Source organism: Fulmarus glacialis, unplaced genomic scaffold (assembly GCF_000690835.1).
Source record: "Fulmarus glacialis isolate BGI_N327 unplaced genomic scaffold, ASM69083v1 scaffold37604, whole genome shotgun sequence".
Lineage (NCBI taxonomy): Eukaryota > Metazoa > Chordata > Aves > Procellariiformes > Procellariidae > Fulmarus > Fulmarus glacialis.
Window position 1 is genome coordinate 1 of NW_009208043.1, and position 14,607 is coordinate 14,607.

The 14,607-nt window shown below is 47.1% G+C and overlaps 1 protein-coding gene across 1 annotated transcript in view; it reads left to right on the plus strand.

Annotated features, from left to right (window-relative positions):
• Positions 1-2,877: 2,877 nt before the first annotated feature.
• OPHN1 (oligophrenin 1) overlaps positions 2,878-14,607 on the plus strand; it is a gene marked incomplete at its 5' end in the record, with an annotated part of 17,969 nt that continues 6,239 nt past the window's right edge. Inside the window, 10 exons of the mRNA XM_009576353.1 lie at positions 2,878-2,979; positions 3,970-4,080; positions 4,814-4,918; positions 5,915-6,044; positions 7,351-7,451; positions 9,614-9,705; positions 9,838-9,916; positions 11,206-11,239; positions 13,014-13,076; positions 14,198-14,272. Coding sequence (XP_009574648.1) covers positions 2,878-2,979; positions 3,970-4,080; positions 4,814-4,918; positions 5,915-6,044; positions 7,351-7,451; positions 9,614-9,705; positions 9,838-9,916; positions 11,206-11,239; positions 13,014-13,076; positions 14,198-14,272 — 892 coding nt within the window. The remainder of the gene's footprint in view (positions 2,980-3,969; positions 4,081-4,813; positions 4,919-5,914; positions 6,045-7,350; positions 7,452-9,613; positions 9,706-9,837; positions 9,917-11,205; positions 11,240-13,013; positions 13,077-14,197; positions 14,273-14,607) is intronic.

Below are 14,607 nucleotides of genomic sequence, written 5' to 3' on the forward strand. Positions count from 1 at the left end.
AGATGCCTGGAGCAGCGCCTCGAGCGTGGGAGCGTGCTTCAGCCCCTCTCCTGCTGCGCCTTCAGCTGCTCGCCTGCGGGTCCTCTAAGGAGCGGGGCTGGCGCCGTCCCTTGCTGTGTTGAGAGACCGCCTCTGCGAGCCACCTCCGTGGGGATAGTGGGCTCTAGCTGGTTGGGTTCAGAGCTAGTTTTCCATAACTGGGAGATTTCAGGACCGGCTGCCAGCGTAGCCATCGTCTCTGCGATGCAAGAAGCTGGCAGCAGGAGAGGTGTGAGCTGCAGACCCTGGTGCTCTCACTGCAGCTGTGTTTTGCTGCACTTCTGTGGCCTTGGGGTTTGGTGACTTCTTGTCACAGAAATGAAAACAAGCCCAGGTACCTGGCTGCGTTAGACATGGCATCTAATAGCACAGACAGACAATCCAGAAGTGTGACCTTATAGACATGGTAATTGCTGCTTCACAAACACATTTGCTTCTCTGGGTTTGGGTTTACTTATCAGGGCTGTTAGTCACGAGGGTGCTGTTTTGTTTTGACAGTCCTTCCTGGCATCGGCTCTGCAGCTGCAGTGCTGCTTAAATTAGGTTTCACCCTCGGAGGACTCTCTGCTCCTCTGGATTTGATGTGGATCTCTTTTTATTCTGAGGCATGAATTTGCTAACGCAGAGTTACAGTATCCCTGATACTGCACAGGATGATACCAGAAGATATACTTCCCTTCAGGGGTCTTGTAATTACAAGGTCTCTGTAAGGCAATAGGTATAATTACTGGGCTAAAAAGGTTTGCTGGTCTAAGCCTGCCCTATTCCAGACAGTTAAATATAAGCAGGGATATTTGAGTTGGTGCCTCTGCATTTTTCCATAGTAATTGTGCTTTCACAATAGCAATGTGCAAGGATTAGAGAAACAGGACTCTCTTGTGGGGTGAGAAATCCTTTTCGTAGGAAGGCAGTAACGCTTGTCCGCCCTTTGTCTGAGGTGCCTCTAAGGAACTGGTGTCCACCGACACAAGCCTGGGTGCTGATGGCAGCTGCTCCTCCAGCAAAGGCTAAGATGGCTATTGCCGGGAGATCTGACCTAGCTGCTGAATGTGAGTGCCTTTGCCCTTCTCTGACAGATGCTACCCACAGTGGGTAACGTGGGGAGCTGTGCAAGCTTCATGTGCTCCAGTAAACAACTTACGAGTGTCTCCCTGTGTGTGCCCACCAGAAAATAACCTTTCTTCTTCCAGAGGCAATACAGCAGTAGCCGCTATGAGCAAGGGACTAAGAAGAAAGCAGTTAGGTGGGGGCTAACTGTGCTGAACGAAAGTACCAGTCTTGGGAGCCCCCAGGCGTCCCGCTGCGTAGGACATCCCGTTAGACAGACTGAACAGTCCATGCAAGTGGAATGGGGAAGCAAAACTTCATGGCAGGAGAACCGACTGAAGAAAGAGAAAGGACTTTATTTAGGAAATGCAGCTTCGAACTTTGCAGTCACTGCTGAATTCATGAGGAAAGTAATTAATATCAGTCTGGCAGAGTCCGTCTGCTTTGTTTCATGGTGGCATTGGTGTGTGTTTGCTTATTCATGAATTTCTGAATGGGGGCAAGAGAACAGCATTTCAGAGCTTTTAGGAGATAACTGTTGAAAGATACCAGTAATTCCACAGGAGGTGGGATTCCCTAACCCTGCTTTCCCCTTTCTTGAGCTTTCAAAAGCTAGACAGAGGATTTGGGCATCCTATACATACCCTGTAGTATACACTAGTCCTCAGCTACTTGGACCTGGCATTGAGGCTGTTGCCTGGCTGGAATTTCCTTGTTTTAGCAATTTAACTGCCTCTCAGCAATCACTTATGGCTCAGTTACCATCTGATGTGGGTATTTGTCAACCTGGCTTTTACTCATGGTTGCCACAGTCCTCTGTGGTTTCACAGTCGTTGTAAGGCATAAACAAACAGCCAGGTCCTCAGGTCAACTTCTCTCTGGGTTTCATTCTCAAATGTCTCTTTTTGCTCTCATTCTAGACATTTACCCTTTCAGGTTTGCCAGTGCAAACAACTCTTTTTTGTTATAGTGACTCCTTCATAAAGTCTTTCTTAACAAATCAGTCCACACTTCGTGTTTGCATGCCTGTGGTAGGCATGTTTGAGATGTATAATAGGTCAGTAAGAACCAGACCATCTGCAGGGGAGCTCCACGAGGTGAAGTCTTCACATTGTGTGCTGTAAAACAGCTATGTTTGAGGCAGCATTCCCCTGGGCTGTATTCAGGGTGGACGCTACCAGTAAAACTTGTGTAAGCTTTGACTGCAAGGTTTGTGATCTGTCTTTCTACCACTGCTAATAAAGAGACGATGACTCCCCTCCCACGTATCACCCTTGTCTTCTGCTTTCGTTCTGATACTTTTCAGAAACACATGATAAAAGCTTGAGAACAGAAAATTGCCAAACTCCTAACAAATCTTTTCTTATCCTGGACATGTCTTTGACATTAAAGTATTTGGCCAGTTGTTTCTGAACTATGTGAACAGCACATTAGCAAATGGTGAATAGGTTTTTGATGTATTAGTATGTCTCAAGTTTACTTGACATTGGAGAGATTGAGAGGGGGACAATACTTTGTCAGTGGGGCTTTTGCCAATGCTAACATGACAAAATACCTTCAAGTGCCTGTGCCACAGAGTATTGCCAGAGCTAGGTCTTGAGGCGTAACTAAATCCAGTGTAGGCAACGGACTGTGAAAGCAGAGCAAATGGAAAGTCGCCTCCTGTTCTGGTTGGGTCAACCAGAGCTTTTCCATGGGGATACTAAATTGCACAAAAGATCTTGGTGTTGTTGCATGTTCTTATCTGGAAAATGCCAATAACTGGTTCTGCTTCAACTCTTACATCTACAGGAAAGAAAGAAAAAGTTTGAGAAGGATGGTGAGAAGTTTTATTCTATGCTGGACCGCCATTTGCATTTGTCTTCCAAAAAGAAGGAATCCCAGTTACAGGAGGTGTGTATGGAGTTTTCTTCAGAGTTGGGTCCAGAAGCAACACCACCAGCTGCTCTAGATCTTAAAAATGGGGGAAAATCATCCCTTTCAGTAGCCAGTTGAAATTGATAAGCAATTAAATCTACCTAAAGCCTAGATTCTCTGGATGAGACCAGGGAAATCAAGATTGTAGTTCTCCTTAGTGTGTTGAACGGTAGTAGTGGCTTTGTGCATTGTCCTTGCTTGTTCTCATCCTTATAGTGTAGGGCAGTGACCAATTATACTGGCAGAGCTAGGGATTGGCCAGCCTTTCACCTGGCTTGGGGAACTGATCTGACTGAAAAGTAACTGGTTATTATTATTTTTGCCAGCCTAGTTTCCTGCCTAGCTCGTGGGGTAGTTGTGGCAGCAGGCCCATGGTGGCAGTGAGCAGCAGGCAGAGGAGCGGGGGTGCTCCTTCCAGCTGATGTTCATGCCAAAAAGGAAAGCCCCAGCTGTTCCAGCCCACATCAAATCAAATCTGTGAAACCAGTTGTCAAACCTACAAGCATCTTTGCAAGGCAAAATTTGTGTGAGCTGTGGTAACACGGCATGCCACGTTGTCCTACGTGGTGCTGCAGCTCTGGAATTGCTGGGTTTGGGTCGCAGCAGGAGTCAGGCAAGAGGATCATGACAGTGGCCTTGTCCTCACCGGTGCCGGGCTGCGGGTGGAAAAGGAGCTAATGCTAAAATAACAATATGCTTTGGGAAAGTCTTGTCCTTGCAGACTGAGGTGAGGTTCTGGATCCATAAATGAAAGGGAGACAAAAAAGGGCAGTCCTGAGAAGAATGGCCAATGCTCCAGTCTTCCGGTTCTGTGCAAAGTGTTCAAAACCTGGGCCGGACACCTTTGGCAGGCTTTTTCTTAAGTGAGGACAGAACTATTTGTGGGCTGACAGGCAAATGCTAGTCAAATATTGTCAAGCTAGATGTGATGTATTTTCTTTTTTCACCTCTCCCTCTTTCTTCTAGGCTGACCTTCAGGTTGACAAAGAGAGACACAATTTCTTTGAGTCCTCCCTTGAGTATGTGTACCAGATCCAGGAAGTACAAGAAAGCAAGAAATTCAGTATTGTTGAACCGGTAGGAGCTTCCTTTCCTTTCAGGCCGTGTTGTTTCATGCTCAGATATGCTGACTTGCTCACAGTCGCAGGAAGGGATGAGTTACCAGGTTGGATTCAGTCCTGGGGAGTCTTGTGATGGAGCAGGAGTTAACCTTGCCCACTTGGATTGCTGCAGCTTAACAGCCTTAGTGGTGTTTGCTGGAGCAGTGTGAAGCCACAGACTTGTTTCTCATGTCTGTAAGTCGATCCTGAGGAACAGGCTGGATGCTGTAGGTAGCTAGAGGTCTTGTTATGAATTATCTTGGACACCTTGTGTTTGGTAAGCATTAGCTGTCTTCAAAGGGAGAGAGTTGTTATCTGGTCCACTTACCTGTCACGGCATGGGCTGCAGTGGTACCAGCTCGTGGCTGTGTACAAAGACCCTGCCCTCGATGGGTGGCTCTGCCCTGGCACCAGACGTGGTTGAACGTGGGATCGTTTAGGTCTCGTGGACAAGCAATCTGCAGATCTGCTCTTGTTCTCCCAGCAGGGTCTTTCATTTTGGGTGTGTTTTATTAAGACAGATGTGTGGGTGGTAGACCTGGGCTTTAGGGACATTGTGGTGGATAAGTCATACTAAAACTTGCATCACTCCAAAATTGTAAGAAATATATTTGTATATGTAATTTCTGAAACTCTGTTTCCTGTCTATCTTTCCTCTGATTAGAAATATAGAAGAGAAGTTTAATCTGTGTCCTTTCCCTCCTTTGCAGGTGCTGGCTTTTCTCCACAGCCTCTTTACTTACAACAACCTGACAGTTGAGCTCACGCAGGATTTCCTCCCTTATAAACAGCAGCTTCAACTCAGCCTGCAGAATGTGAGTTCCTGCCCAGCAGAAGTATTTTTCGCATGTGACTTCTATTCTCATTTGTATTTAAACGCCTCTGGTGGCAAGGCTTTTCCATACAAAACAGGCTGTCCATGTTTGCATTGTGGGAGGTGCAGATAAAGTTATTTCCTTCTCAGTTCACATGTGTTTTCTCCTCTCCTGCACAAGAGAGTCTGCAGGTGCTATTATAGTGTTTTTCTCTGTCTATAAGGGGCCATTGCAATTGTATCATTTAACCTTGTGCATAAACAAGCCTGAAATTTCTTCCAATTTCATGAGATCGAAATTGTACACGTCTTCTAAAAAGGCCTCCAATCTTGATCTTAATGGTATTGGCTTACTACATGCTTTGGTAAGCTCCTCCGCTGGCTAAGTATACTTAGGGGGTAGAATATCTGTGTCCTTTTTCTTTTATCCTCAGTCTTTCATGGCTGGCCCTCATTCCCGTGGAACAACAGCAGTAAATCTGTGGAAAGCTGAGTTTGCTGCTGGCTCATTAATTGGTCTAAGAAGCGTTCCATAAAAATGCCTTGATTTTGTACCCTGTATTGACATGACTCTTTAAAAATTATTTAATGCCAAGCAGTGTAGCATGATCTTTTGAGGAATCAACGCCCATGTTGTAGGAGAATACACTTGTTACCTAAACAATGGTGTGAAGAGGAGTTCGGGTGCTTCCTTCTGCTCCACCTAGCCTTAAAATGTGCTAAGTTTCTTTTACTGAAAGAACAAGTGCCCTCCCAGTCATGACTCCTCAACACCATTTCCATGCACGGTATGTTAAACCTTGTCTCTTCAATCATCTTTTACAAGCCCAGTGTTCTTATAGCTGGAGTTTTCATGTGAATTTGTGGAGAGGCTTCTGCATTTTGTACATTGGGGACCGATTCATTTCTACCAGAGTACCTAAAATTTGACCAGGGATACCTGAAGCTTGATCTTTGCTCATGTTCAGATGTGCTTCTTTTTGTTTTTTGTTAACAGACAAGGAATCATTTTTCCAGCACGCGGGAGGAGCTGGAAGACCTGAAGAAGAGGATGAAGGAAGCCCCCCTAACCTGCAAGCTACCTGGCCAGCCGACCATTGAGGGCTATCTGTACACTCAGGAGAAATGTAATGGCTTTTATGTGCACCTAAATGCGTTAAAGAATGTGTAAGCCTGGGCTGTCCTGCTCATAGCCCTGCTGCGTGGGCTGCGCTCAGCTCCCGTGCCCAGGCCAGCTTTAGCCGCGGCGTCACTGTGGGCGGTGCTGCACAGGGTGTCACTGCCTGCTAGTGCACAGGGTGCACTTTAGCTGCCAGCTTTCTCACTGGTGGCACAGAGCTTTCTGCGGGTTACATGAACCATGTAAGCAAGGAGCTAATTGCCCTGCACTCAAATTAGATGAGATTTATTACTCTGTTGTAGCGCTGGAGAGACCAGAGCTCTGGCAGATTGCACCTTGGCTGCGTTTTATCAGAACAAATCTGGTGTCCTGCCCAGCTCTTGCAGCGTGTCTGAGGGCATCGAGCACAGCTGAAGTGTTAACCAGCAATGAGTGTTAAGCTGCCGAGAGCAAAACTTGTTGTGATTTTGTGCAGAATCAAATCAAACCAAATTCAGTCTTTTACAAATACTCACTGTAGCTTTACATGGCCATGCAAGCACAAACACTTGGGACAAAAGCCTGTATGCAGAGCTGTGGCCTCTGAGTCTACAGACAACTTACTCTGTGAGCAGTTAATTTTTGGATTATATATACAAATGTATTTATACATATATTTGTATGTATATTTATCCTGCTTTTAAAAGAAAACACATAGACAGTAATTTTAGACCACAAACAAATGTTGCATGCTCCTGCATGCCAATGACTGTTTGCTGCCTCTATTTATGTTTCCCCCATAAATCGAGTATGAAGAAAGTTGTTTCTCCTGACACAGCAACTTAAAAAAAAATTACAGAAAAAATATCAGTTGAATTATTTCACATAAAGGAATAAGACAACAAAGAAAAGTGACAATAAATTTAATGTGATATAAATAGGATCTTTAGAGTGTTTTAAAGATGCTGTTGTCTTTACTGCCAAGTTTTCATCAACAGGAAAAAATAGTGGTGTCTGTGTGAAACAAGCATTCAAGACACGTAGGATCCTGCCAGCGTAGGTCTTGGCTGGACTTGGCCAAACCAGCTTGGCTTGCAACCAGAGTCCCACAAACGCCCTTTCACCAGCAGCGTTTTGGGAGGGCGCTGGAGGCGGCTGCCGCATTGCGCTCCTCTCCTCCTGCTCTTCCTGGCTTTTGCCAGTGGAGACGCTGGCGAGGGAGGTGTCCCCGCAGGGCTGGCGGTGTCTGTCCCCAGAGAAGCGCGGACATGCCTTGCCGGCTGCATCCAGCTAAGGCACTGTCTCTGACTGCAGCTTGCCGTGTGTTTCTGCAGGGGCACTGGGCATCTCCTGGGTGAAATATTACTGCCAGTATGAAAAAGAGGCAAAAATCTTACGGATGACGCCCATGGACCAGAAGCCTGGAGCTAAGCAAGTGAGTTGGTTTCTTGGAGCGATGTCTGCGAACATTGACCCAGCCATCAGGTCTCACCTTCAATCCACCCACGTAACCTCTTTCTGTAAGCAAATAGACATACAAATGCCACGTCCAGGGCAGTAGAGGCCAGCCCCGCTGTTGGGAGCAGTCGTCTGGCAGCGCCACTCCTCAAGATGTGCTGACAGTGGGCTGGTCCCGACACCGCGGCTGCAGCTGTGGAAGGATTCCTGGCCACAGAGCAGAGGGGTGGGCTTCGTGTCCCCCACCTGCCTGGCCACACAGGTGGGTGGTTTGGTGTGACCTGAAGGAAGTACTCTGTGAAGAAAAGTTTCACCTCCCTCTCTCCCAAATGACCCAAAGTCCTGCAGGGTTTGGCAGTGGAGACACGGGTTCGTGTAACATGAGCGTTGTTCGGGCAGTGGTGACTTGCAAGTTTGGTCTAGTGTGAAATTTCTGCCTTTGTAGACAAGCTAATTTTTATATTTATCCATGCAAATGGGCGGTGAACCTGTAGCCTGGTTTTTAGGCCTCTGGCAGTGATTGCAAGTACTTGAATTACTCAAGTTATTAGGTGAGTGCTTCCAAAAGCAGTATTTCTCTGCCTTTGCATGTTTGCACAGTCACTGGTCTTTGATTTTGATTTCTGTTCTCAGAACTGGTTACATGTGAGTGGGACTGGTGTTAGGAGAGGAGGAGAGGGCAGCAGTTGCAGCTCTAAACTGTGCAATAAGGCAACGATTTGGGGAACTGCTTCTTTCACAAAATGCTTTGGTTTTTACCAGTGAGTGATGTGTCTGGGAGTTCCCTGCAGTTCCTCGGTGTGACAGAAGAGGGGTAGGATGCAGGCATGGATGACGGATGGTGGCTCAGAGTACAGCAAGTGCGTCCAACTGAGTCCTCCCACCCTCCTCTGCCACGGAGCGACATCCCCTGGGGACTTCCCAGTCAGGCGTGCTGTTCTCCAGTTCGTGATCTCATGCTCTGTTCTTTGGCAGCCCTCTGCATGCTGCAGCAATAAAATAAAATGTATTTTTTGGAAGCCCTGGGCAGAGACCTTGGCAAAGAAATGTCCAAAACATTGACTGGAGAGATCGATTGTCATCTCTGCCGTAAACTTGTCTAGTAAGGCCAATTAATGTATGTAGGGGCTTGTAAAAATGTAGATTAGTCCCCTTCCCAAACTCTTGCAGTCTGGTAATCTGCACCTTCGGGTCACAGCTGGCCACACAGCTTCAAATGCCACCATTAGAAGGAGCACTCTTAAAAGCCCCAAACGACCAGCACACGCACAAAACACAGCCAGGAGATTATCATCATGGTGCGTAAGTCAGACATAATCTTGGAGGAGGCTATCCTTGCTGCCAGGCTGTCCTAGATCTGCTTGATCCGCTTCTGCCAGAGGTCTTGCAGACACAGCAGCGGTGACAGTCGGGGTGATGAACACGTTCCAGGTTTGCAGACTCAGCCCTAGGGTCTGGTTGGTTGTAAGGTCTCCTGAGTGTCTCTTCAGAGTTCCTGCAAAGTCGCAGAGATCTCACAGTCACGTTACAAATTGACTCTGCTATAGAGTCGGTTAATGTCCCTTTATTAAGGGGCACGAACGCAAAGGGCCAGAGCTCAGCCCCACAGTGCCTGCCTTTCATCAGAGTGCATCTACTCCAGATTTGGTCAGTTAACATTCTTTTTCTACAAGGTATTTTGTGTAAAGCTGTTTGGACCATGAATAGTATGGATAATTGGTAGTGCTGATCATCCCTGATAAAAATTAGGACTTAACAGACAAGCATGGTCCTGGCCTCAAAGACCAAGCGACTGCCTCATGAGGTTTGTTTATAGCAGTGTTCTTGCTCTGTGGAGGCATGTTGCTTGTTGCTGAGATATTTAGCATTTGTTTGCGGGGTAGTGCCATGAAGTCTAGAACATTTTGTGGCTGAGGAGAGGAAGCCTGGCTCACAAAGCCTTTGATCTCTGTCTTTGTTGATGGTGGAAGGACTGTCTGTGCTCCTGGTACCAATGCCATCGGATTGGCAGGGCACCCGCTGGGAGCCTGGTTCTCTACAGGCAATGCTGTGCTGGGCTGCAGCCTAAGGGTGCTGAGGAACCTGAAATCTTCTCCCATATTTCTTTCCTCTAATCTTGGCTTTAACTTTCTCTCCCAGGGCACCTTAGACCTGACGCTGAAATCCTGCGTAAGGAGAAAGACTGACTCTATAGACAAAAGGTTTTGTTTTGACATTGAAACTAATGAAAGGTGAGATGCTTTAGTATTCAAATGTCCTCCAAACAGATAAACCCTGTAAACCTGGATGAAATCACATTCTGCTGTTTATAAAAACAACTTTTGCTTCATTTTCCCTCCTGTCCCTGGATGAACTCTGCGCAGGTCTGGGACCATCACGCTGCAAGCACTCTCAGAAGCCAATCGAAGGCTGTGGATGGAAGCCATGGACGGGAAGGAGCCGGTAAGTGTTCAAGAAGCTGTGAATGTGCTGCCCAGCAGTGTCCTCTGCCGGCGGGTCCTGGGGAAGAGCAGTGACACAGCCACTGGCAGGCTCCTTTTTACAGCTGTCACTTCACTGCTGTTGCTTACCTGTAATTCAGGCATCAGTTCAGCCACTGCACAGCCGAAATGGGGTTTTGTGCTGTTCTGCTCGCGGCACAGCTTGCAACGGGGATTTTATTCTTCCCCCTTTAAAGCTCTGGTTCATTCCCTAGTTGTGCCAGACTGCCTAAGGACTGGCCTTACTGGGTCTGAAGGCGTGATATTTCTTTTGCTCACAACTCGCTCTCCAGCCTGCGGGAGGTGATTTTTTTGTCTGTCCCTGCTCTGAGCAGCGTTTGGAAAGTCTGGCCCATGGGAGCAATGTTCCAATGTTCGCCCACCTTTCTGTGCCTGCTGGTGTTTCCTTCCTTCAGTCTGAACAAAGCACAGACTCCTGCGTTTTACCACATTTCCTCTAAATGGACAGTGTGATGCGCAGTGCGGGAAAACTCGTTCCTGACAGCTCCCCTTGCCTTTGGAGAGCTGCCTTTCCCTCGGTGGGCTCGGTGAAGAGGGTTGGCATGAGTGCGCTTGCTGACCTGTTCAGGGCTGTGTGGCTGCTCACGCGGAGGTGGGATGTGGGAGCGGGGAGATGGGACATGGGCACCCTCCGCAGCACTTTTCTTCTACTCATTTGAAGAGGAAAGGACATGGGATAGTGTGGAGAGGGTCAGCATGCTCGTGCTGGGCAGCCAGTCACTTAGGGGATGTCTGGAGTTCACTTGGTTTGCATGACGTGTTTTTATGTATAAAGGATTTTTGATTTTCTATCAAGAATGGCATCTGCTGTTTATTATTAATAAAAAAATACAAAATTTATTTTTGTATGGGATGAAGGAATGTCTTGATGCTTGAATTTTTAAAAACAAGCAAACAAACAAAAAACCCACAACCCTTGTGTGCCAGATTGTCCAGCTGCTGTTTTTACAGGGCACCTAAAGGACAAACAAATTTTCCTGGTTTTGGGAGACCTCTTTCCTAGAAATAGGTGCTCCAGTGAAATGTAGGAAGTCAGCAAAAACTCATTTGTTGTGTAGATAATGGTATCTTGCTTAATTATAAAATGACATTTCTTTGGGACATTGTCTTACTGTTTGTGACTGGCTTTGGGTGATTTGTGGGGTGCTGCATTTTCTTTTGAAAATAAATATCAAATCACATCGCATTTTGGTTTTGTTTCTTCCTCCTCCATTCCCTCCCCTTTTTCAGATCTACCACAGTCCCATCACGAAACAGGAAGAAAGTGAGTCATTTCTGTTGCTGTTCCTCTGAGCTGTCGAAGCTGTCCGGAGGTCAGGCAGTCTATTTCCTTGCAGATACACTCGTCCTCGATTTCTGCTGAATAGGCTGTGTATTCCCTCCGTGACAGCAGTGTAACTTCTTTCCTTTTCATCACAGGGTCTGATACTGAGGCCAGATAAGAATGAGTTGCAAACGGTAAAAGTTATCAATTGCAATGTGCAGTTTTTATTTAGCAAGAATAAATAATAGCAGGATACAGAGTTCAATTTGCACCTCTAAACCCCAAGATAACAGGGGGGAAAAAAGAGATTTTGAGGACATTTCCCTTAGCAAAGATTATAATAGGAAAATAGAGGTGGCATTTAGTTCCCTGGAGCTCCCATCCCACCACCTTGTCCCGTGTCTCCGCTTTCACAGACGGGGTGTCCCCTACCCGCCACCCCTGCAGCCCCCGGGGCAGGCTGCCGCCCCCCTTGCCTTTCCCTGTTCACAGCCCATCGCTGCAGTGGCTGAGCATGCTGCCCTGGAAAACTCTGGGCCTTCATTAGCTGGGTGAAAACTTGCATTCTGTATCTTAGAGCTTACTTTTGTCAGCACTTTAATTAGCTGACTTTAATAAGCGCAGAGGTAGCATTATCAGCAAACCTGTTGTTTGACTGTGTTTGCATTACACGCCTGAAAAGAATGCGACTCAGTGTTTCATAAAAGTAAATACACTCTATTTTTAATAGATTAGAGCTAGAAAGACTTCAAGTCGTATTACACCACTGAGTACCAAGTACCGAATGGATCTGAGCTTAACAGTGTCTTTACTCATTCCTGTGTTAGAGCTGAGATATGTCTGAGCTTTTCCCTGCTGTTGCTCAGAGAAGAGAGAATCATTACAAACAACTTGCTGAAAATACAGTGATTTCATAGGATTTGCCTGTGCTGTGATTGAAGTTGGTCCAGATGTGTCCTATGGCTGTTTTTTCAAGTAGAATGTTGTTATACGTTAAAAAAAAAAAACAACCACCCCCAGAAAAACGCTACAACTCACACAACCCCCTCCCCCCCCAAAAAAAAACCCACCAACAAACGCAAACCTACAACAGCATGGTCATTTGCACCGAACAGAGAGATATTTTACATTATAACTCGGACAATCCTTCCATATATCTTGGAAAAATTAGCAGAAGTAGTAGTGTGATTACAGAAGTTGAAATATGTGTATAGAAAAAAATCCTGACTTTCTACCTGCTTTCAAAACAGGCACAGAGATAGTCTGTGGTTAATTGGCTGGAACAAAAACTTGTGTTCTGCTTTACTCAGCATATCAAGCTGTATTGTTTTTGCTTTTTAATCTAGTCAAGTGGATAAGCAGAAATTACATGATCCCATGATGTGGAAGAGCTTTAACTGCAGATTTTGCAGTGCTCTGGAAATGATTAATCAACTCCTTATCAGACACAAATTCACATGTGGCGGGACTCTGATTTACACTTTTATTATTAAAGACAGAAAGAGGGTAGGGAGCAATGCTGTAACTCAAAATAGACTCAAAGAAAAATGGAGAACATGTGGAACTAATAGCTCCTTGTCAGGATTTAAAGAATGCCTGTGTTTTCATGGGGGGATGTACACGATGCACGCACATGTGAACCCAGCTGCGTGCTGGGGCACTGCAGCTTTGTGTGCCGAGCAGGGTCTGGGTATGGGGCCTTCCCAGTAGTTTCCCACAGGGAGCCGCGTGCTGGTGCTCAGGCAGCTAACACTGCTTCCCTTGTTTGAAACAGTGGAGTTGAACGAGGTCGGCTTCAAGTTTGTACGGAAGTGCATCAACGCAGTGGAAACGAAAGGTAAGGTGCCCGCCATGGCACCAGGAGGTGCCGCCGTCCTGGCATGCATTGCTCCCGGCGGCCTGGAACCGTATTGCATTTTCTGCGGCGTAGAGCTGTTAGTTAGAAGTCAAAGTCTCATGTCGTTGACTGAAGAACACGTCAGAGGAGCAGAAAGCCTGCGCGGTCTGGAATGTTGTTACACCAAATTCCGGTTAGGAATGAATTTCCACTTTTATGCTGTTTTCATTCATCGGTTTCTCAACTTTGGCTCTGAGAAAACTCATTCTTAGGCAGAAGGAGAACAGCTCTGGAAGTCTCTCCGTACTGGGGGTACAGGCAGGGGTTAACTGGGGTACTGGGTTATTCAGACCCATTTTGTTAGAAGCAGCAGGACAGAAGCAGGCTGGTGGATGTTAGCTCACCCTCTGGTCTTTCATGAAACGCCCAGCCTGTACCAGTGTACATCGCCAGCACGGGCTGTAGGATGAAGGTAAATCACTCCAGAACAGCTGGATCCCCAGGCTGCCGCAGGGAAAGGTGGCAGTGGTTTCATTTCCAGGACCTTTGCAGGGTGTGGCCAGCCAAGCCCCGCTGAAGTGGGGAGGAGCAGGGTAAGGAGACCCTCCTCGCAGAGCTGGGCAAATACATGGGTTCTGTCTTTCCTGACATCAGATAATGTTTTCAAAGAATCTGCTTAAGTGTGTTTGCCTTCTGTGACAATTTGAACAAATTCGTGTTAAAGCAGCACTCTCCAGAAATGGCATATTTAGGCAGGTAGGGCTTGCCAGCTCAAGCGTGTATTCCACGTGTCGGCTGTGCTTGCCTGACCATGACACGATCCCGGCAGAAGGTACACATCCCGGCTGTGCTGGTGGCCATGCCCACCGTGGGCGAGCGGAGCTCCTGCCCGCAGCCCCCTGACCTCTGCCAGCAGAGCTGGGTGCTGGCAGCAGCAGCCCCTTGCTGCGGGGCAGCCTGGGGTGCAGGGGACAGAGCCTGGGTGGTTCCCGGGGCAGAAGCATTTCTGCGGAGCCAGCACCCCGACAGCTGGGAGAGGAGTTCCACTAGATGGGGCTTTTGGACTTCCCACCAGCTGGGGAAGACTCTTGGCTAACGCTCTTCGGCTTTCTCCTGCTTAGGGATTACTACGGAGGGCGTCTACCGGACTGTTGGCAGCAATATTCAGGTGCAGAAGTTGCTGAATGCCTTTTTTGGTAAGAGTTAATTATTCCGTGCAACTAGATTGTCCTGGTTTTGTATTGTTTAAGAGGGACAGAGAGGATCAGGGTTCACAGTGAGAAATGTCCAGCATGGTTTTTTTGTCCCTGTGGCCCCTCTGAGGCACATCTTCCTCTTCTCTTCTGGGCTTTTTTCTGCAACTAGGGCTCTAGTGCCTCTCCCTTTAAACTGCATTTATTTGTTGGTGGTGCAGCCTGCATTTTAAGTTAAGTGAGCAGCAGCAAGACCCTGGAGCAGTGGGGACAAGCCTTCTTCCATCGCGTGCTAAAAATATTCAGGCATTTTGGAGTCACGTGCTGGGGATGCATTC